Source organism: Zosterops lateralis, assembly GCF_965231275.1.
Source record: "Zosterops lateralis genome assembly, chromosome: 2".
Lineage (NCBI taxonomy): Eukaryota > Metazoa > Chordata > Aves > Passeriformes > Zosteropidae > Zosterops > Zosterops lateralis.
In genome coordinates, this window is record NC_139763.1 from 60,407,945 (window position 1) to 60,431,395 (window position 23,451).

Here is a 23,451-nt window from a genome sequence, read left to right on the forward strand (position 1 = left end):
CTTCAACCAAACCGGAAGACTAGCATCTCTTGGAAGCAAAACAAAGAATTGCGTCTATCTAGCCATCATCCAGTGAATTTATTATTATTCAAATATTTATTTTCTGTACATTTTCTTACCTTATATTCTGAACTGAGGAATTTAATGATTCATCTGGAACATTACTGGTTACAGCTGCTTGTCCTTCTGTGAGGGGCTGCAATGGCTGCATTACATGAACTGTCCGAAAAAGCTGAGTGGGTTGTACTGGCTGTGGAGATTGCATTGTCCTCAAAACTTCTGAAGTCAAGCCAGGTGTCTGCTGCTGTACAACTTCTATTTGCTCCTTCAGCTTAGCAGGCTTTGAGTTTCCTGTTTTCACCAGTGAGGTTGATCCTCCCTTTGTTCCTGTGTTTGCAGATGCTCTAGTTCTGCTTGATTGGTTTCTGTTGGCCACAGCAGGTGAGAGCAGAGTTGAATCTGATGATTCAGTGCTAGGGCTCGCATCTTCATCATCAATATAGATGAGATCTTTTGGCATGTCTTTGAACTGATAGACCAGGCGCTGACCTTCTACTTTAGCAAGGATTCCTCTTTGGTAATAGTATCTGTTTAAAGTGCACCCACATCAAGTTACACAGGTTTTTGCCAAGAAAAAAACAAAGCAACAAAACTCCCAGAAAATAAATACAGCACCAGCAAGTCAAAAAACTTTTGTGACTAGTTTCTTCACTATAAAAAGTGGCCAATTTAATAGTATACTTTTTTCCTCAAAAAACTTCTTTTTTATTCATATTTCATGCACCTTTAAATTTCCAACTTAGATAATTCTGAGGAGAAAAAGAAGAACTCCATGACTTGGCAGATCTGCTATCAACTCACAATGTAAAAAGTTGCATGAAACTTTCAATTCTCCTTTTGACTCTTACAGTTCTTTCAGTTTTCTGAATTTGAGTTTATTCACCAGTGAGCACAGGCAGACATTTTAGCTACAACAAAGCAAAGGGAACAGGACAGGAGGGCACTATTTCTGTTATATTTACAAATTAGTTGGACAGCTTGAAATTACACGCACCAAGGTGAGGGCAAATGAAAAGAAATGCATCAACTGGACAATTATCCATCAGCTGATAAGACTGAAGCTCCATAGTTGTCTACTTCTTTTGCACAGTTTTTTATGTATGAGAAAATTCCTAGCATGACAGGCAGTGGCACACGATTCTATGTTTTAGAACTGTCTGTGCATACAAGTTCAGAGACGTGAAACCAGAACCGAATTCTAAAACTGTATTTTCCACTGGAGATGGAATCATGTGCAACAAGTAGAAATAATTTAATGGATACACATGAATGTTGGTGAGGTTTTCTTGAAGAGAGATTTGAATTTTATGTAAAGGGTTTGCCCCACTTGAAATCTTCAGTCTCTTACTTAGTCTGTGTATGACTGTGAAGATGCAGTTTTGCAGCAAATGAAAATGTCTATGAAAAATGTCTATGCTGAAACTGAAAGTGACTGACTTGGAATTGAGGTTAGTGACCGTTACTTTTAGTCAGCTAATTTATTTTGCTGAAATAACATTTTTATTTCCCAAACTAATAGAGTACTAGATTTTTCTGTTATTCAAATTAGATGAGGCATTTAATGCACACGAACACTAAGGCAACAAAAACAGTCTACTATTAAAAAAGCACATACCTGAGAGCTCTACCCATTGTTTCATAATTCATGTCAGGTTTGTTTTTGTGTTTTCCCCACAACCTGGACACAGCTTTGGAATCTACCAGTTTGAAAATGCCCTTCTCTCTTTGAGTCCATTTGATGTATTTAGGACACGTAGCTTTGTCCTGGAGCAGTGCTAGTAAGAACTCCCAGAGATAAATTGTATTTCCTAGAATTAAAGAATTTCAGAAACGAAACAAAAAAAAAGAAGAAGAAGAAGTTACTTGGCCATATTTTATAAATTATGCAAATAACCTTAAAATTAAGAAGCTGGTATCTTTCCAAAATACATTATAATATATCATCAAGACCAGGAAACAGTGATGGAAGGGCACAGGAAGGGAAATTACTATAATCCTGTGAGTTATCAAAACCTAGGTGTCCAAATACCTCAGCCACCCTGCAACCTACAGCCACTCTGTTCAGACCACCAACATTAGACAGCATCAGACACCCATGTGCCCATTTCCCTCCTGCCTAATCCACATACAGAAGCAGAGTGACTATTGCTTTACCTTGAAAAAGGAGCATGTTCAGTTCTATCCCCTAAAAATGCCGGAAATTAAGCTGTTGCTTAAATGCTTTGCTAAATCGAGGTGTTATAATCCTTTAAAAGGCTAAACAAAATCCTTGCCTTTAACAATTAGATTTATGTGGGGCAATCAGTGATACGTGCTGAGGTAGGCAAACCTTCAACAACAAAGTACAGAAAAAAAATTTAATCCAGTGAGTGCTTGTGCTTGCTGGTAGACAACACTCAAATTTGATTTTACAAACAAGCAGGGACAAACATTTTTATATGGAAATCCATCACATCTGTTCAGTATTTACCACATACAAAGAAAGAGTATTAAAATCACAGATTGTGAAGACTTAAAAATGGTACAAAATTCACTTTTTTTCCCAAAACCATATTTAAGGAGTCTAAACTCATACGACTAATGTCACCCTTTTTCCTGCTTTTTTTTTTTTTTTTAAGGCTTCTGGTGTTTGATGTTCTTTTGGGAATCTGCACATAAGCTTCTTAGTTGTTAGTCTGAGAAAGCATGAAAAAACTTCTTGTATCACCTCCCACAAGTAGCTGTGGAAAAACCGCAAGGATAGCATGTGCTGAAGTTTCACAAAAAATTATGCCCAGCAGATCAGAAGGTGACAGGATCTCTTTTCACAGCTTCAATTTAGCCCACCAGATTTTTTTCAACTTTAAGAACCCATCAGTCTGAACTTCTTTCAGCAAGAGATCTCTTAAAAATTGAAATTCCTATAATACTATATTATAAACTATATTTAGCAAATATTCATCAAAGTAATCAGCACTGCCAATACAAAAATGTTAGCAGCTCCTTCAGCAGGTGGAAGCTTGAAAAATGAGCATTCCTAGAGAAAAAACACTGCCTTTGCAATGAATGTCTCTTAGCTTACATAAACCAGCCTCCTGGCCCTCAGATACTGCAAAAGCAAAGACAGACTGCTTAGGCACAATGTCAGACAGCAGTGAGAGCATTCCCAGCCATTCACCACCTAGTCCAGGGTGCTTTTGTTGTAGTCTAGACTAAAAATGCTCAACTGCAGCAAGGCAACTTGAAAATTTGTAGCTGCTTAGCCCCTAAAAATCACTGTGGAGAGAGCTGCAAAAAATAGGTCTGCTTTACTTAAGAGGCAGAATATTTAACCTCCTCTGAGTCACACCAGGAAAAAAAAAAGTGGAAATTCAGTTTTCTCTATGCATTGTGTCATGTAACGGAGAGCTTGTAATTTTAGCATCCAAGTACCCCCTAGGTAATAGACAGGCAGCTCTTGTGATTTTCTAGCTGCTTCCCTGACACGGATGGTCATATTACTATGTTTTTTACTTCAATTCTGTGTTCCTAAAAATGCAAAACAAACGGTTTTCATAACAAGCAGTAGTTTCAGGCAACATGCTCCATTTTATTCCGTCCAGAATTAGCAATTTTGTAACAATGGACAAATGTGAATTATGGAGTATCCTTGCTATCATCAACAGAACTATTAAACTCTTCTGCCTTTTAATTTTGTGGCTAGCTGCTTCCATATTTTCTATAATTTCTTTTGGATCACCACTTGGATGTTCCTCTGATACTCCTTTTATTTTTACATAAAAATCATGTTTTAGTTAAAAAAAGGCAACAATGCATATTTAAAATTGATGGCATTAACGTGTAAAATACTTATTGACTGCCCACAGGTTTTTCTTCCTGTCATTTCAGAAAATGCCACTTCAAAATAAAAAAGAAACCCCGACAATACTCGTTTGTCAGAGTAGAGATTTTCCCTCATGAGTGTGACATTCTTTTGTCACCAGTGTCCAGGACTGGCTAGGCTGCTGCCCTGGTAAATACTGCCTGCATGCAAGCACATCTGTACCCAGGTGTACCAGCAGGCACTTGTGACTCAGGGGATGCTCATTTCCAGCTCCCACTGAGTGCAGCACAGCTCACTGGGGCTGGGAATCAGCCTTTCCTTCAAACATCAGCCTGGGAACGGCTGCAGTGTTGGACCCCACAGCAAAACAACCCAGTTGTTGACAAAACTCACAGGCACTACTGAACAGTTCAGGCTGTTCAGAGCAAATGATTCATTGTATCAGTATTGTGGCATTTATTTTTGTTTCTACCTTTTAAAAACAGAAGGAATGGAAATATCAAACCCCCAGGTTTTCTGCCCAAGTGTTCAAGCTGTGCTATAACTTTTTCCAAAATTCAGGACTTGGTACTTCCTGCTGCCAACTGGCAGCCTTGGTTACCTCACACAGAAGTAGACACATACAGATGGAACACATTTTCAAAGATCATCTGTCAAAATAACCACAGCCTAAGAAGCATTAATATAATGCAAAGCACTCCCCAAGACTTGACTAAAAACACAGCAAACTCTGCAGGGATGTTGAAGAGTTTCCAAGAACCCTTGCAACTAAAGTGACAAATACATTATTCTCGCAAGGAACTTGAGTATTTCACCAAGGAAACTCAAGTGCTCATCTTTTCCTTGCCTTGAGATGTTAACCACCCCTAAACATAAGACCTATGTTTACATCACAAGTGAACTGGTGATTTTTTTCTTTTTATGGATCACTCAGGATGTTCTCCTAAAATTTTTGCTGACAGCTATTTTAACTTACCCTTTCCATCTTTGTTTTTCTTTTTCACAGATATGTTTGGAGTTGTAGTAGGGGACTCAGAACGAGATGGTTTTGGTTTCTTCCCTGAAATAAATCACCAGTAAGTCAACTGCAGCTTAAGAAAAAAAAAAAGAAAGAAAGAAAGAAAGGAAAAGGACCTAAAAAGGGAAGAGACTTGTTCCTCCATTTCAAAAAAGATTCAATTTCTTGTAAGTTGGGAACTTAGTTCTGTGCTGAACTTCTTTTTCTATGGTAGGATGGACTTCTTATGCTCTTACTGTACTTCTAAAAAAAGACTACACTACACTTTCTCAAAGTCCATGTACATTGGAAATTTCTGTGGCTATTTAGGTACTCTTAAGAGCACTTGAAACAGACAAGATGAGAAAAATAAGCTATTAGCTTAGCAAGGGCTTAAACAGAAAAATCTAGATAAAATATAGAGCACTATCATGTTCACTCACTGCCAAAATGGAAGCTAGGGACAAAACAAGCTTGTCTCCTTGTTTAATCTATTGCAAGTGTACACTGACAGCAGCAAACTACACTGTCATCTGAAACAAACATTTTTTTCAGTCCTATTGCATTTTATACTATTTTTACAGTGGCTACAGGTAAAGGGAAGTCACATGTTTATGAAGATCAGAAGAACCAGTAACAGGCTCTGTAAAAATACTGGTTTTTAAAGTCACAAGATGGTAGCTCTCTGGTGAAGAAGACTGAAAGAAAGAAGTTACTTAAAACTCATTACAAAAACTCATTCAAAAATGTTGAGAAATCAACTACCGACACAGAAGGGAATAAAAAAGCTAAGTCACGCTGAAATATTTTTCAGTATAAATCCTTGAACCTATTCTTTTATTAGTACTCATTCCCTGCAATGGCAGTTTTTACAGTTTCTGATTTATTACATCAATCAGAAACCTTCAGAACTTTCTTATGAAATAAGAATTTATCTTACTGGGTTTTGCAGTGACCCATTACTACTCTGACATTACCTATATTATTATCTATAATATTTTGAGAGGTAGAATAGTCTAAGCATATATAAGACTCTGAGAGACATATTTCTAGTTTAGACAGAAACTATGGCAGCATAGTTAAAAATATAAAGATTTTTTTTCTCTATTTATTGCATTTCAAAAGAGTTGATGTTCTAAAGAGGCAAGACCAAAAGGTCTGTGCAACCCCATACACTCTAACTTTCCAGTTTTGGTTTTGTTTTGAGGGGCTGTTTTAGTAAGGAAACAGCTCTGCTGCAAAGTGAGAGAGGGTTTTTCACTAGCTCTGAAAAAAATCCCAAAACAGCTCAGTGCCAGAATGCACTATTTCCTTCATCTTAAACTTCCAGCATCTACAGAGAAATCATGAGAAACTCTGGCTTATGCACTCACTTTTTGACATTAGCAGTCTTGCCGAGTGCATCTTTTTATCTTTTGGGGTTTTTGACAGTGCATGGGGGAGGAGAGGCATGGAACAGATAGTTGTGAGACCTATAGTGAGTAAACTAATTAGGAGTCCTCTAATTTTCTTGCTTTCATCCGGACAAGATTCATGACTGAGAATGGGACACAAATGACACCCACTGTTTTGGCCAGTAATGTGGTCCTGGATTTGAAAGAAGACAGGCAGGAGGAAAACCTACAACACTGTTTTCTTCATATATCATGATATGAAAGGATAAAGAACAACTGGAGTATATTTTTAGCAGCTTTTCTCCACTCAACACTGCAGGTTGCAGAAATGTCTCTTTTACCTAAAATGTCCTGGATGAAGTCACTCACATGGATGAGCTTCTAATGTACAAGAAGTCCCTCAGGGTAACTCTGGCTAAGTGCCTTCCCCGTTAGAGCTGTGGGAAGATTCTGTTGTCTCATTTTCCCTCTTGAACAGGTGTGAATGTAGCCATTAAGGAGGAGGGAATGTTATTTTGATATCACTAATTTAGACATTATGTCAAAATGAGTTCAGTTCTTAAAAGGAAATGAAGTGGGTGAGAGCTCAACTAGGTCAGGACTGAACTACTCCTGGCCAGCTTCAGGAAACTTAAGTACTGATCTCACATAATTTATGCACTTCTGATAAGAGATAACCTAGGCTACTACATACGAATATGACTGCAAGAGCAAGTCTAGGCTCTCCTTCTTCAGCCTAGACTACTTCAGGACTCTATAAGAAGCCCATCCAAAATTAGAAACCAGTGAAGGATGTGAAACTTGTTTACAGAAACGTATTTCTGTTACTGCTGCATATCTGGGCTAGAGATACTTTATTTAGATAGTTTTAGACTACATTGTGAGCTATAATCTCCAGGCACTGACTGATACCATCAAAAGAACAGTTAACAGAGACATACCAGATATGTTTCCTTTGTTTAAAAGAAGATGTTTTTTAAAAGCACATTAAGCACCAGCATGCTTCCTCCTTTGCTTCAATAGAGCATGAATTTGTTATTTTTCAGAGTACATCAGTAAATTCCTTTTTAGGAGAGAATTTTACCAAGAGGAAGGATAGAAAGTGTGCAAGAGCTGAGCCTTTATGTGGGCCTACCATAATTTTGGATAGCTAATTGGATTTACGATTGGTATTTTCATTTTCCTGTTTTCATGGCTGTAAAACACTTCAGGTTAGAAATTCATGCTACAAATTAAAGTGTCATTAGGCAGTGAAATGTTCATCCTGATTAAATATTTTATAACACACCAGAAAATGTTTAATCCAGTTTCTTGCACTATTTTCAGTGTGTTTTGTTAAAAAAATAATGTATGTACAAACAAAATAAATGACATATATCTAAAACATGACGTACATAACTTATGTGACCACTTGCTGCCAGATATCCTCCACAGCAAACATAGAACTGAAGGTATTAATATATCAAATTTCCAAGTTTCTTTGGCTGACATCCCTTTGTTTTTTCTGTCTTTCTGATCCATGGCTGAGCAGCTCAGTGCTCAGACATTCATGACAGACATCATGCTGAACATGGGTTTGGACTTGAGCAGATGGGTGGATACAGCTCTCCTGCTGCAGCAGTAAGCCCAAAAAGAAAGGAAGTGAAAGAAGCACCACATTGCTTCTGGTGAACTTTCTCTTGGAGGAGCTCTACTTGGCAGTGCCATTCGTGCACAGTTAGCTGGCAATGCTCTGCACTGCAAATCCCTCTAAGTTTAGCTAATGGCTTATATGTGCCAGAAGTCTGTAAAAGAAGTCTATAAAAACCCTATAAAACCATGAGTGATATGGACAGGGCAAAATGATCACCATCCTTTGCCATGCTTCAAAACTAACCAAATGAAAGGAAACAGAGCGTACTTAAAACCAAAAACAAAACTACAACAAACAAACAAATCCCCAAAAGAATCCCACACACACACTGCACATTATCCTAATGTGCACTACAAACTTAGTAACAGTTTGCAGCAATTCTTGTACAGCAATGCCTTACAAATCCCCAGACATTTTGAAATAACACTTCTACATCACTCAGACCATACCATTTACTTTACGAAGCCTCAAGTTCACTGAAAACTAGTACTTAATGAAAGACTAAGTTGATGCATCTTTTCTAGCTTTTTTTTTCGTAAAACAAATACACATTTTCTGTGAAGCAACTGGTTTTCTAACCTACACCTAGGGAGGAGGAAGGAGTGGGAGTAAGCAGAAGCACAACACGAAAGAGTGTGAAAACACCAAACCAAAGAGGTTAAATGTCTGGCAGACAGCAGCTCCTTGTTTTGACCCACACAGCAGTCAACATTAAAAAAGAAGAAGGGAAGAAAAGAACAAACAAAATCCCCTCAATTTAAAATCCTCCTACAGTTGGTTATCTCACAGTAGTGTAAACAGCCACAGTAGCTTCCCCAGCAGCACTTTCAGGGCAGCTGCTGGTAAAGCTTTGCTCCACAGCAGTTTCAGTTCAGCTTTCTCAGGGGAATCAGAGACTTCCTGACCCACGCCCATCTCTGTGAGACCTTGCGACATAACATGGGGCTCAGGAGCCTTCCTCAAGATCTTCACAGGCCAATATGGTCTCTCTCACACATAGCAATTCCCAACATTTGGAATTAGCAGCAAAAGTAGCAGCAAAAACACACTCCTATTCCTCAGGAGTATGGCAGGGTAGCAGAAGCCTTATTCTGGAAGGCCATTACACAGGGGAACCTGTTAAAGTCCTCATGCTCTAGGATGACCTAGGATTAGTTCCAGAATCATAACCTCCTTCGTTTTATTTTTATATTCATTTGTTGCAGGAGCATTTAACATCCATAGGTACAGCATGACTTCCTTTTCCTGCAGACACCAGCTTCAGACCCTCTAACAGGGTCCACACTGAAGGAGGGGGGGAAAACAGGAGCAGAATGTCTGGCTATCGCTTCATGACTCTTTGGCACAGCACCGACTGCAGGAGAACATCACTACACTATGTAAATGTAATCTACTACAAATGGGACTAACACTTAGTATAGCATGCTGCTATTAATAAAAAAAATCAATAATATTTAAGAAAAGCTGAAAATCCCTCCACATTCTGAACTGATCAAGTGTCTTCAGTTGAAGCTAAGTAAGAGCTAATGAAAGTACTTCCAAATTCACAGCAGCAAAAGCTTGTATTGCAATTCTGCTCTGAAAGAAACTGCAAACAGGAACAAGTAGAGATTCCTGTAGGATAAGCCATCGTTCCTACCTCTACAACATCCTTAGTCTAAGCACCTGTGCTCACACTACACAGGAAGAAAATACTTCCCCTGCATTTCTGGCTGAGCTCACTCAGTTATTTTGGCCTGACACCCAGAAGGGTTCCAAACACCCACAAGGAAGTGACCGTGCCACCCCACTACTCTCCTGCTCCACACTGCTATTCTCCAGTAGCATCTTACCTTTTTTCTTCTTTGGTTGCTCAAATTCTGGAGTCTCTGGTGATTCAGCGTAAGGGTCTGGGGCTTGGTGAACTTCCACCACCTCAGGGATCCCATCGAGTGTGACTGACACGTGTGTGATAGGAGGCACCATTTCTTCCTCTTCAGTTGCACCAAACATAGCTGCTTAAGAGAAAGGGACAAAAGGAGTATTTTCACACAGCCATGAGGACTTTAAAAAGCTGGCTTTAGAGCAAAATTCAAACATAGAAAAAAATCAAACTATGACACTCAAGTCTTTCAAGTGAGAGAAAACTAGTTTATAATTCAATGTATGTACCGACAACATTTTACACAAGCAGAAACACTACTAAAATAGAACCATTTAATGACAGAACCCACCTCACAAAAAGCACAAATATCTGCTGATCACACATTCATATTTAAGCCAATCTGTAAATGTAAGTGTATATTCTTTTATCCTGACAACATAAACATCAACAAAACAAAACACTGCAATCTAAACCATCCAACCTTATTCACACTTTCCCTCTCTAATTTCTGACACTTTCCTTTCCTGTTCAACTTCGGCATGGCAATGAAATCCTTCACTGCATACAATACTGGATTTCTGATACTCAAACTATGTACATAAAGACTATCTGGAAATTATAAAAAAAATCTTACCAATTTCATGCAACCATGCTGCAGTGAATCCCTCCTCCTTTCACAAATAAACCTGGCAAATATAGATTGGACTGGCATAAAAAAAACTTACTCATTCTTTTCTCATCCAACATAGGGTCAGGGGAGTCCATATTAAGAAGTGCTTCAGCAGCCTCAATTGTTTCCATTGTTTCATCTCCATTATGACAAGATGCTTCAACTAAAAGCAAGGGAGAAAAAAATTCTTAAGAATCTACAAACTAGACTTAAAGCTTAACATTACATTTATTCCTATTTCATCCCCTCCCCCCAAAAAAAAAAAGTGATAGAGATAGTCTTCTACTAGATGTGTAGCAACAGATTAGCTGGGGAGAAAATGCACGCTGCAATAATTTCATTTATTTAGTACAGTACATTTTTCAGATTGCACGAAAATACCCCAAACAAACCGTCTGTTTCTGCCTCATCTTTCTAACCCTTCTTTTTGCTGATTAAAGCACACGCAGTAAAACACGACACCCACGAAACTAAAAAATATCACTACCACAAGCAATATTCCAGAGATTATTATTTAAAAACACAATATTGCTAACTTCTTATGGTGTTCCAATGTCTTATCCACAGAAAAACATGCGGATACGACACTTGAAGACATGATTTAATGGTGAACATGGGGGTGGGTTCTGAGTGGACAATAGGACTTGATAATCTGAGAGGTCTTTTCCAGCCCTAATAATTCTGTGGTTCTATGAACAGAAGTGAATTCCATAAATAAGAGATGCACACCAAAACTATCCAGTCATTAAGCCTGGAGGAAAGACAAGAAAATATTCCACAAGTTTTATTAGAGACCATGTGATGTAAGGGTGTAGCTGAATCGTAAACCATTCAAATTCATGGGAATTACATGTAGGACTAACAGTGCACACTGGAAAGCAAACATGAAACATGAAAAGCAATATAGAAGGTGGCAAACTTTTCAAACTTTTGACTTCTAGACAATTCCTCATTAATTTTATGAGGGCAGTCATTAGATAAACCCAAAGCTCCTGAGTATTAATTATAATGCTTAAGGTACATGTTAAGGTCACTTAGGGGTACAAAACAAAACAATTGAATAAAATGTAATTTTGCAAAATAACAGCTGTTCCAAGAAGATAATACTGGTTTAACTGGAAAAGTACTTTACCAGATGATTTTTTTCAAAATAATCTTAGCATGAAAAATAACATAGATGGCAGTTCCTGGTACCATAAACATTTAAAACTGTCTAACACATCTTTTCAGAAATTACTGTTGGCTGAATGGAATTGATTGGGGTGGGCTTCCTTATCCTTTGACATGAACTTGATGCAACTTTGGGGAATTCACTTGCATCTATCAAAATGATAAAAAGGGCTGCATTAATATTCTCCTCTCTAGGACACCAAGAAACCTCAGTTACTTTCGTAGGCTTTACACCTCTCTCTGTTAAGCTTTGAGGAATTTTGGGTGGGGCAGTCACATTAAAAAACAAAACAAAACCAAAAAGCCACACTGACTAATAGAGCATGCAAACATACATGTTAAAACAAAATGTAATGACCTTGGAATATTTTTGCACACAAAAGGAGGAAGTTTATGCCAGAATTTCTATATTTTAACCTTAAAATATCACAGCAACAACAAAGCAATCAGTTTAATTAGCACTAAGCAATTACAGAACAGAAAAACCAACCAACCAACCAAACTCCACTGGTTTCATCCCAAATGTTTACAGCTTCAGCAGTTGTATCATTATGAGAGGGCAAAGATGAATGCTGGTATCCACATATCAGCCCTACCTCTTCCACCAGCTGTGATTTACAGAAGCTTCCTTACCTTCTGGATTCCTCCTTCAGTCCCTGTGTAAGAGGCTCAGGCTAATACAGCATAAGGTAGACAAGTGTTGGGAACCCCTGATCCACACAGCAACTCACCCTGTTTTCTGCTGGACCACCTCCACCCTCTATCTGGCAAAGACATTCAGACAGTGGCATCCTGACCTTGGAAGCAAGAGAGGGCAGCAAATTGCTGACAATTTTGTCAGACAGCTGACAGACTCAGGAGCTCAGACCCAGGGCACCTCAGCCTCAAGAGCCACACAGCATCCCTAGGGAATGCCTGACCATCAGGAGGAGACAGAGCATGCACATCCCATTCAGTCTGTGGCCCTGTACACTCTTGGGCTGGTGCTGGTGACTTGATGCTTCTGGTTCCAAGTTTTATCTGGATGAGAACTTCCCATATCATCTACCAGCATTACCAAGACCGCAAGAAGGATGTCACATCATACAAATATAAATGCAGACAGCACTGCCAAAGCAGCTGTTCTCAATTCTGACATCGTTTGAATGGACCAGGAAGGTTAGCCTGCCACAATCCAGCTCAGCCAAAGTCTTGGAGCAGGGCTAGCTTACCACATACAATTTTAAAGCCAGCAGTGGTATCCCCAGGTCCTCGGTTCTGCAGACCGAGAGGAGAGGAGAGAGCTGCAGGAGGACCAAACCTAATTGCTGGCTTTCAGGTAACTAAGGGGACAGAGCAGAGACAATTCTTCACTCTGAATAACAGCAGGCGAGGAAGAGGCTACCAGTTTTACAACATTGTTACACCATACAGCTACAAGTTTACTATTCCTATCCAAGACTAATGAAAGGAACTTATAATAGCCATATAAATAATGTAAACATAGAAATTAATATAAGTTGCTGCTCACGAAAAATATAAGCATGTTAAGGAAACTTCCCGGTTTGACCATTCACCAGACCCCCGGGCAGTCACATCCCAAGGCCAGAGCCTGCCACCAGTAGGTCAAAGCCCCTTTGCCATGGGCAGCTCCCGTGATCAATGTGTCCCCCTTGGCTCCCCACACACCCACTCCACAATCAGACCAGGTTTCCTCACCAGTTTGGCCCCAGGTTTCCCATGGCAGTCTCGGATGTCTTGCTCCATTTATTCAGGGCACAGTAACACAGAAACAGCCCGAGCTGGTGCCCCCAAGGAGGACCCCAACCAAGGACCCTGGGTCTTATAACCTCAGAGTCCATCCACAGGCAAGTCTCTCTCTTCCTCTCTGTCCCCACTCACCTCGTGCCACTGCTATCATCTGTCTTCTCCTTTCTTATCCCAAAGACCAGCAATTCCCCACTGCTACAGTCTCCCTCACTGTTCATTGCCTGCCTGGCCCCGGTGCTCTTCATTACCCCAAAGGTTGGCAGTTCACAGACTCTTGTGTCTGGCTCCCACCCTGAACTCAATCTGCATCTCACTCTGCAGCTTGCCAGCAGAGCCACCTGGACCAGATGTATTCCTCTACCAGCAGCAGCACTATCCTCCTATCCACAAACACAAGATGGCAAAATTAAGTTTCTTAACCACTCCACTACTCTTGCCAACACCCTTCAAGCATCTCCCGAGAAGATGACATCACAGAGTGGCTTAAGACAAGAAAATATTTCCCTGTTGCTGAAAGGGTTGTGGTTTCTCTTCCCATCTCTGCCCCTAGTTCATGATCCAAACTTCTGTCACTTAACACATGCCAGGCTTCACACTTTTTTGATCACATAGTGAGGTAACTGAGATTTATAAAACGTCTGAAAAGGTTTTGGGGGTATTGTTGGGTTACCAAGTTGAAATACAAGAACGAAAGAGCTAATACGAACAAGGTGTGGGGCACCTCACAGAAAAAGTGGAGGACCACCTCTTAGTCCTTTTAACAGCAAGATGCTAATTTGCATCCTTTAACATGAGACAGTGCTCAGGGATAACTAGCTTAGCTAGCAAAGGCAAGCTGGTGTCTCTTATTTTAGCTTTTCTGTAATGCTGCAGAATGGTATTCCAATCACTGGCTGTTATGATACAGTCCCAGGTTTAAGAAGAACTGGAGTTAAATGGCTTATTTGTTCCTCTTTGCCAAAGGCAGAGCTTAAAAAATGGGGCAGCCGGGAGTGTCATTTCTACAAAGTATCAGGTTTCAAACATTATCTGAACTAGGCAGAAGCTCTTTTAAAAAAAAGGAAGAAAAGGGGAGGGGGAAGAAAAAATTGGAAGAAAAAAAATGGAAAAGGGGAAAAGAGGTAGGGAAGAAAAAATGGGTAAGAAAAAAAGGAAAAAGAAGAAAAAGAGAGAAAAAAACCCACACCTAAAAATATTTTCAGTTTTTTCTCAGGGTACTCTACAAGTTTTTGTTTATCTGAGCAAGCCATAAACATAAGTCTCTGCATCTGCATGCCAATTTCTGCCCAGTTACTGCAAATCCAGGTTCTCTATGAATCAGCATTAGCACAAGGCTTGCCCAAACACAGCATTCTGCTCTGAAATTATGCCTCATGTTGGAAGTTCCCCACCTTAGTTCAAAGCCCTGCTTTCCCTATGCCTGTCTAGTGCCTTTTTTGAAAATTTTACACCACTTTGGGCAATTCCATCCCACTCCCATTGCTCCTCTGGTGGCTGAAAGCTCTAGAGAGTGGGCAACACAACTCCTTGTCCAGGCCGAGATAAAGGCTGCACTAGTCACAACTGTGTTTAAATTCACTGCTGGTTTTACTAGAGACAAAAACAGGGACTGCAGAACCTCAAAATAATGTCAGAAGAAATCTAAAGTTGCTAAAAGAAGAAAGAGAACCATTAGACATGGAGAGACCCCTCTTTTGCAGAATAGCTGGCTGTTAAATTTGAGCACTTACTTTTTAGTATCCACTCTTAGCTGATTGTTATCTGACACTGGAAAACTGAGTTCAAAAACACAGGTATTTCACGAGACCTGCAAATCACCATTTTCTTTTTTAAATAAGGCTTTGCAATTTGTAAAGAAAATTATGTCATTGAGCAGGCATATAAAAAAAAAAATCCCTCTGGTTTTACCAGAGCTACAGGCAGCTGTGAATAATTTCTTTACAAAGTAACTGAAACCAAAACCTGTTTTTTTGCAACTGGCATCTAATCAACTCACAATCCTCATAGACTAACACTATGAAGTTCAGTTTCCACCTAACTAGTCCTTTGGATTTCTTTGGAACATCAGAAATTACCACCAAAGAAGCTGTGTTTGTGCAAGACTGCTAGAGCTTCACAAAATGTACTAGACAAATAGTACCAAACTTCAAAATGTTGCAAAATAAACTGCTTAGAAGTATCATTACCGACCTATGAAAATGCACACTTCCATGCTCCCTATTCAGACCAGGGCACAGGACATCTAAACGCAAATTTTCTGTCCCTGCTCTCTCAAGCCCTCCCCTTCAAACTGTCTCAGTGCAGCCCCTTCCCCGATCCCATGAAAACAATGCCAGAACAGGTGAACCACCAAACTGCAGACTTTGATTAACTGTGGCTTTCAATAAATTAAACTCACCAAACATGCCAAAGTTTTAAAAAATTAGAAAAAGAATTTAAAAAATGTTTTCAGGAATTACGTAATTCGACTAGTTCCTTCCTCCTGTGCACCTTATATCCATAACTAGCACAATTAATAAGATATACAAAGTGTAGCAAATTGTAGCATCTGTCAAGTTGGCTTGGAGATCTTCTGCACAAAACACTAGCCCCTGCATTTTTCGGAGAAAAAGTATTTCAATATTCCCTTTAGAGATAAAACTTCATTCAAAGCCAAATGTCCCAACTAATTTTGTTAATCACCCTTTACTACCTGATGGTTAATCACTTAAAATCTCGTAAGACTGGCAACAAACTGACCATAATATTGCCATTGCAGTTCTTCCAGGGGAAAGTGCTTTTAAAAAGGAGGGTGATAAGGCACGTCTGCCTATTCATTACAGAAGAAATCACACCACAAGGATAAACATAGCTAAAAAGCTGATTGCTGGCCATGTCTCAGCAGGGTTTCATATGCAACAGATGTTGCTCTTATATGTTTCTGCAGATTATATGACAAGTAAGTAATCACCAACATTTGATAGCTGTGATTTTGAAGGGCTGAAGCTCCATCCTATAGATGAAAAAAACTATCAGCATCCACTGTTCTGCAGATAGATCCTGAAAAAATGATTGCTTCAGTTTCATGAGGCCTACTGCTAATTTCAGTTAATCTAGGAGAAAAGAGAAGCCCAGTGGATGACAGTCACAAAATAGTACTGAAAAACTAGCAACTTAAAAAAGCCTAAATCCTCCATATTAAGCAGTCGTCGCTCAGTAATGTTTAGTCATAAATTATGGTGACTTCAGTTTTGTTTCACTGTGAACTTCAGTGTCATAAATATTTTAGTGTGGAATTAGTACAGTCTTTATGATGTCTGATCCTCTCTCAAAGGCATAATGTGGAAGTGACTGAAAAGACTGGTACTAACTTCAAAGAGCAAAACAACTCCTTTCACTATTGAGAGCAAACAAAATCAAGAAGGAAACTTCAAAGAAGGGAGAAAAGAAAAAAAAAAACAGCTGGAAAATAGAGTAGGTGGGAAAATTCAGCTATGATTAGCCCCATTTCAGAGGCAGCCTACAGCAAGCTATACTTGAACGGGGGTCTCTATCTCACAGCAGTCTTGCAGTTCACCTGGGCAGCTGTGGCCACAGCCAAGGCCTGTCTGCAGGGGGCAGGGAGGTAGCAGGGGCCTCCGTCCCCAGTGTCCTCTTGCCTCTTTCTGTGGGGTGCCTTCACACCCCTGGGCCTCAAATTCTGCCCCACTAGAGTCAGGCTGGATAGCTTCCTGCCACAGACCAGCGGCTGAGCTACCAGTATTGCCTGCCTTGTCCTGAGCGGGAGCTTTCCAGCCTCAGCACAAGTCCCAGCTCAGCCTGCATTCATCCCCCTTCTCTTCTGAAGAAATCCACAGCATGCACAGGATGGAGACTGTGAAACAGATAATTAGTTAACACCTCCTTCCCAACAATCATCTCTGCAAAGTGGCAGCTCTCAATTTCTAAGGACTTTGCCTTTAAAGAAAACCGGATTTCTTGAACTTTCATGGATGATGGGAACAATACTGTACTTGTCTGCCTCCAAAGTATCCCAGAAACCCTTGGACACCATCGGTTACAAGGATTAAATATTTTCAGTTTCTGGCAACAATTTGCAAACCCTTCTCATGTGACCAGCAACAACAACGACAAAAAAAGATAAGGTTAACAAGAGTATTCACAGAAGTGGAGTTTCACAATTACTCATACGTGTAAAAATTCACACACAATACATTACAGTGAATATGAATTCACAAAAATGATCTGCTATGAAATTCACACGGACACATTAAGTGGTGCTTAAGTAACACACTGGGGAAATGCCAGTTGTAGTGTGAATAATTAATCTGAACAGCAAGCTGGCAAGAGGTTTCAACATGAAATATTGTTTGAGTATGGAAAACCTTCTTGAATAATAACCTAACTTATTTGTATGGTCACAGTCTGTTCACAGATAATTCACTACTATGAAAAAAAAAAGCTATATTCATCAGATAAAACCATTTACTGAGAACAGCTCATGTCAATTTATTCTGAGAACTGTTCCTCATGTCGAGTTATGTTGAGTCCTTGTTTTGCTTTTGATAGTAAAAGATTGTATCAGAGCATGTCTTTGGAAATAATGTCAAAAGTATGAGTGAAACCAGCAAGCTGTCTCCATCCCTGGAAACACTCCAGGTGTGGAGCCTAGTGGCTGAAAGAAAACTTCTTTCTGTAAAGTATCTAGCCCACCTTTGAGACTTTCTCTGCAAAAGTGCTTGAAATACATGCATTCGGTGAGGGGTTGTTTTTAAAATATGTGACAGATCTTTGAGCATTTCTCTTGAGAACTGTTTGCTCTTTAGGGCTATCTTTTCTAACAGAATTTAGAAAAAAAATCTGTATTTTAGGTGTGAATCATTACTAGAGATGCAAAATTAATACTATGACTTACTACACACTGCAAGTCACACTAGCCTGCACATTTTTATTTATAACCATATACCCTTGAGAAGTTAAAAGCAGTACATCTACTCAAACTGCATATCCTTGCTTGTTGGTATGTATGTTTACTTAGGAACATACCACCTATTAAGTAAAAGCAAACAAAGCTATGAAGAACAAAGAAAAACCTTGTTGGTACTCTGAGCAGGACTCAGCCTTTATCACTGTTGATGGATGAAACTTTTCACCATCATTAGCTGTGCAACTGGCATTGCAATCCACCTGCTAACAATATTAATAGCATTTCCTCTGTCTTGTACAGAATTAGCAGCATTCAATACCAATTCATTTTGCTCCCTGTTGCTTTTTGCCACAGCCATCTTGGTGCAAAGACATGGCACAGAGATGTTTGTATTGCCAACCTGTGAGGGTGATATCATCATCTTCTATGATTTGCTCTTCTGCGACATCCAGAGAGTTCTCAGTGATCATGTCACTAGGTTCATCCACACAGGTTAAGCCAGAGTAGTTATGTAGGAGTTCTGCACTAGGAACATGCTCCACGATGACAGCAGGGAAAATAGATGGATCACCAAGCTGGGGGGTGGAGAAAAAAAAACAAACAACAAAATATTAGTTAGACTGCCTCCAATCTAGCCACTTAACGACTAACAATTCAACAGACCAGCACTAAACCACTGGATACTAAACAGTCAGGAGGGAGTAGTAAAGGACAAGATGATTTTTAGCACCTGAAAGCAGAGAGCAGCAGTGTTCCACCAGGAGCCAGAGGCTGAATACTGCAGCAGTATCTACTGTACTGACTGTACTTCAGTACATAACACCAGACTTGCATGACACAGTTTTGCAGCATTAAAGCTGACAATACAGAGGAGTGGCACACTGCAGTGAGTGCTAAACTTCACTGGCAATAATACTGGGTGAGCAACTTGCTGCAAACGCCTTTGCCTTTTCTCTTCCCATCAAACTGAGAGTGAAGGAGTCCTGTGGCTGTGAGGAGTGGACAAAGCTCTCATAGGCACCAAATTTCCTATGAGACACTATTTGAAAATCACTACTTTAGGGGATGCTTACTACAGAAGGAAGGGGTGTAACAGGGTGATGTAAGTGCTGTAATACACTCCCTATCTAATTCTTATGGCTTTAGTCATTTGATATTACTCACATCACACCCCCCTCACCATTCTCCTTCCTAAATCTGCTTTTAGACATAATCCTTTGGTCTTGATAGTCATTTTGCATCAGATACAGAAGAAAAGGGGCAGCTGGTAAACAAAAAATCAAACTCACTAGCACTAATAACAAGATGCACACTCTCTGAAAAGGCAACCACTCAACAGGAAGAGGTTTTCAGCAAATAACATCTACTACAGACACTGTATTTTTCGAAGTGAGTATTTTAAAATGTCATTTGCAGGAAGAAAGTCATAGCAGACTGATAGCAGAACAGGTTCAAAGAAAGTCTAGTGTAACTCTAGGTTCCTTGACTACAAAAATAAAACACATTATGAATGTGTCAAGCTTAAAAACAAGAAATAAACCTAAAAAGCAGCTAAAGCATATTTCTGAGAAAACTAGTATATGTACATTTGGTCCCACCCTCCACAGAAGAGCACAGATATAGATCACAGAATCATAGAATGGCCTGGGTTGGAAGAAACTTTAAAATCATCTAGATCCAATCCCCCTGCCATGGACAGGGACACCTTCCACTACATCAGGTTGCTCAAAGTTCCACCCAGCCTGGCCTTGAACACTTCCAGGGATGGGAACTTCCGCAACTTTTCTGGGCAGCCTGTTCCAGTCTCCTTCCACCCTCACAGTAAAGAACTCTTCCCAATATCTAATCTAAACCTACCATCTTTTAAGTTTGAAGTCACTCCCCCTGTACTGTCACTGTACACTCTTGTAAATAGCCTCGATCTTTCCTGTAGTTTCCCTTCAGGTATTGGAAGGAAGATCAAGTAGTTTTTTTAACCACACAAGTTAAAAACCCAAGGGAAAAAATCAACTGTATGATTATGCCCTTGTTTAAGAATTACTCATCTCTCACTCTTGCCACTATGCACACTGCCACTGAAAGAAAATGGTATCAGAGCTATCTGCTCAACCCAGACACCAGCTATGGGAGTAAACCTCCCCTAGGGAAGAGTCTGGATCCTAAGCACTGAAAGTAGAAAATGCAATTAGAAGTTTTAAAAGGCAGTAATTACCACTTTAAATTGCTCTGTGTTTTGTAAAACATGTCTCTGCAAAACTGTGGTAAAGGGCAACCAGGAAAAAAGAACTAACCCCCAAAAATAGTATTTTAATGGGCTTCTATCATAGACAGTCTCCTAAACAGAAGAAAAAAAAATCAACAAAACCAAAATTCAAAAGAAGACCCAACAAATATGACCTATTCTGTGAAACATGTTTCAAAAGACAGCAATATGGTAGAAGATCAATAAAAATGAACAAAGTACAGAGCAGTTAAAGCCCTCTTGTGCAATCTTATCACCAGATGACAGGTGTATATCAAGTCAAGCAATGGGACAGCTGTTACCCCACACCTTTGTGGGCACCTCTAACCAATGTTGTATCGTGCTGGAGCTGAGAAGTCAGAAATCATTGATGGCCAAGAGGTCCCTACTGCTCCTCAGAAAAAGTCATGTTCACATTTTGCATCCAATTTGTTTGCTGACCCTAACATCTTTGATTCTATTTGCTTCCAGGCAAGAATAAACAAACAGATTTGATTAAATAAAAGTCACATCAATAAAAAAGATAAAGCACTGTAAAGAGAAAAGAAAACCAAAAAATTATATTAATTTTTAAAAAATTATTTTTTAAATAAGCTACAAGGTAGATGGTCCATTATGGCCTCATTCCTGAGATACAATTATGTTCTAAAAATAGTTTAAATACGTCCATTTCAGTAATACACCACAATACATAACTTTTAGGATTTAAGTTACAGACAGCTGTGGTGCAGGCACTTGGACATGAGCTACAAACCCCAAGTTTCCTTCTCAGCCAACAGCCCAAAATGGTGTTTCTAGGGCACAATTTACCTGCCCACTTTTAGGTTCCTATGCTACAACAGGACACCGTGCCCTACAAACACATAGTTCTGTGCATTGACTATGAAATGGTGGAGGCATTGGGGTGCTCATTTCTGGTGTAGGCATCTGTGTCCCACATACTCATCACCAGCAAGTGGCCAGCTTCCTCCTCCTCAGTACGTCTGCGCAGCGAGGCGCGCTGCTCTCCCCCGCTTCTGCCGTGCACCAGCTCAATGGCCGCAGTGTCTGCAGCCACAGATCGAGTTGCCTGTGCTCAAGATAAGCCTGACATTAGCTCCTTCTGGAGAAGAAAATTACTTTGGCTCAGCACTGTCCGTCTCTCATGACTGATGCTCATGCCACTGGCCTGGCTTCTGAGAGGATAAGTTGTAGAAAAATGCTTCAGAATAATAAGCAAAACAGATAAAATCAACTGATTGTCACATGTTTTCAGATCAGTTTCTCAAAGCCCTGTTTTTATTACACCCTACTCACTTTGCTATGAGACCTAGTTACAAAAGCCCAAACATCCACATATTTCTAAAATACACTTCACTACTGACCAGAACATTTCCTGTGGCACTGAACTGTGATGCTTCATGCGGTTCAGAAGTACTTGGTTTGGTCCATATGATCAGATTTTAACTGCTCTGCAAGGTTAAACTGTATTTTGATCATATCTAGAAACATCCATCATACACACACTCTGATATGGTTGCTGTGTCTGTCTGCAGGTAGAGAAATCCCCATGGCAGGGCAATACCTCTTCACCTGAACTTGGTGCCGGACTACCCAAGGAAGCTGCTGACACACTATGCTTCCAAAAGAATGGAGATGAACAAAAAAACATTCACTCATGGTAAGACATGTTAAATGTGCTTTTCTTTAATTTAATCACGGTTTTGAACTGCAAGAATGAGACTAAACATCACTTCTTGTGGCCTTTCATTTTAAAACTATTGTTATAATTGCTTCCAACTCATACCCTACAGTGGTACAATGTAGGGATTTTCCTTCCTGCCATGGTTGTGAAAACTAAAGAACAAACTCTAATATGCTCCTATTGAGAAAAGCATTCACACAACTGCAAACAAATTTAATTTGAAATGCATTTTTGTGGAAGTGGTCATTGTTTTTTGTACAGTATTTGCTACTGGTTATGATTTCATTAACAAGCCTTTCATTTGCTTTTAAAAGCTAATACTAATGTACAGTTACAATACAGATGTACACATGACTGTTGTGAAGTAATCTCACCTTGGTACTTCTATAATGTTTTTGATTTCACTGAAAGCACCTGAATCCCAGTTGAGAGCCAAGCTAAATCTTCCTCTAGCTCTTGTTTTACAAGACATGAAAATAACTGTACACATGTGGAACTGCAAAAGAGCCCTTTTTTACTACAGCTCCCTTTGAATCTAGTGTGTTATGAGAATTACATACAGGAAAAACATTAAATTAAGAACTATAAGGTAGTGATTAAATTAACACAAATTAAATTACCTCTCTAATAGCAAGATCACAAAATAATTTATTTCTAATACAAACATGCTTCTATACACCTTAGCAAAGAGTGCAAACTATCTCAAAGTTTTAAAAAAGTCCCAAATTAAAGCGTTGGCAAAGATTTTCAAGAAATCGATACAGAGATCCACAGAAGAAAAATTTGTGTATTTTTAAATTTCTCCTACTTCTGCTGCTTAACGTTCCTCATACAAAATATAGGTAAAATATGACACCTTAGCTCCAGCAAAGCTTTGATTTGACTTCAACCCACCTCCCATGTCTGCTGGGCACATAAAACAGTTGAGCTACTGCTAAAATCTTCCCAAATCTTAGACATCACATCCCTGCAGACTGACCTTTACTATTTCAGAGGAGTACAAACTTCATACAGATGCTGAAGTCCATAGAAAGTCCTGTGAGCAGATCCCTGAAAGCATTTGTTATATTCCACAAGCCCCTTAAAACTGAACCCAGTCCTCCTCTGAGGGCTAAAAGCAGCCATCTTCCTTACTGCTCTATAATTCTTTTTGTGTGTTTGACATGCTGACAAGGTGTTTCTTTTTTTCTCTGAAAACTGTCTCATGAACCGTCATCAACTGACAGAAGATCAAAACACCATCCTGGCCGAGGAAATGGAAAATAAGGAAGGGGATTTCT

The 23,451-nt window shown here is 39.5% G+C and overlaps 1 protein-coding gene across 12 annotated transcripts in view; it reads right to left on the minus strand.

Moving 5' to 3' along the window:
* ELF1 (E74 like ETS transcription factor 1) overlaps nucleotides 1-23,451 on the minus strand; it is an 87,259-nt gene that overhangs the window by 10,284 nt on the left and 53,524 nt on the right. For 10 of the 12 annotated variants that reach the window (XM_083884783.1, XM_083884780.1, XM_083884778.1 and 7 more), the window contains 6 exons: nucleotides 18,646-18,820; nucleotides 10,476-10,583; nucleotides 9,719-9,883; nucleotides 4,839-4,922; nucleotides 1,676-1,868; nucleotides 120-587 (listed from right to left, as the gene is read on the minus strand). In XM_083884783.1, coding sequence (XP_083740909.1) covers nucleotides 120-587; nucleotides 1,676-1,868; nucleotides 4,839-4,922; nucleotides 9,719-9,883; nucleotides 10,476-10,583; nucleotides 18,646-18,820 — 1,193 coding nt within the window. The remainder of the gene's footprint in view (nucleotides 1-119; nucleotides 588-1,675; nucleotides 1,869-4,838; nucleotides 4,923-9,718; nucleotides 9,884-10,475; nucleotides 10,584-18,645; nucleotides 18,821-23,451) is intronic. The other 2 variants (XM_083884781.1, XM_083884779.1) reach the window with 1 other exon arrangement.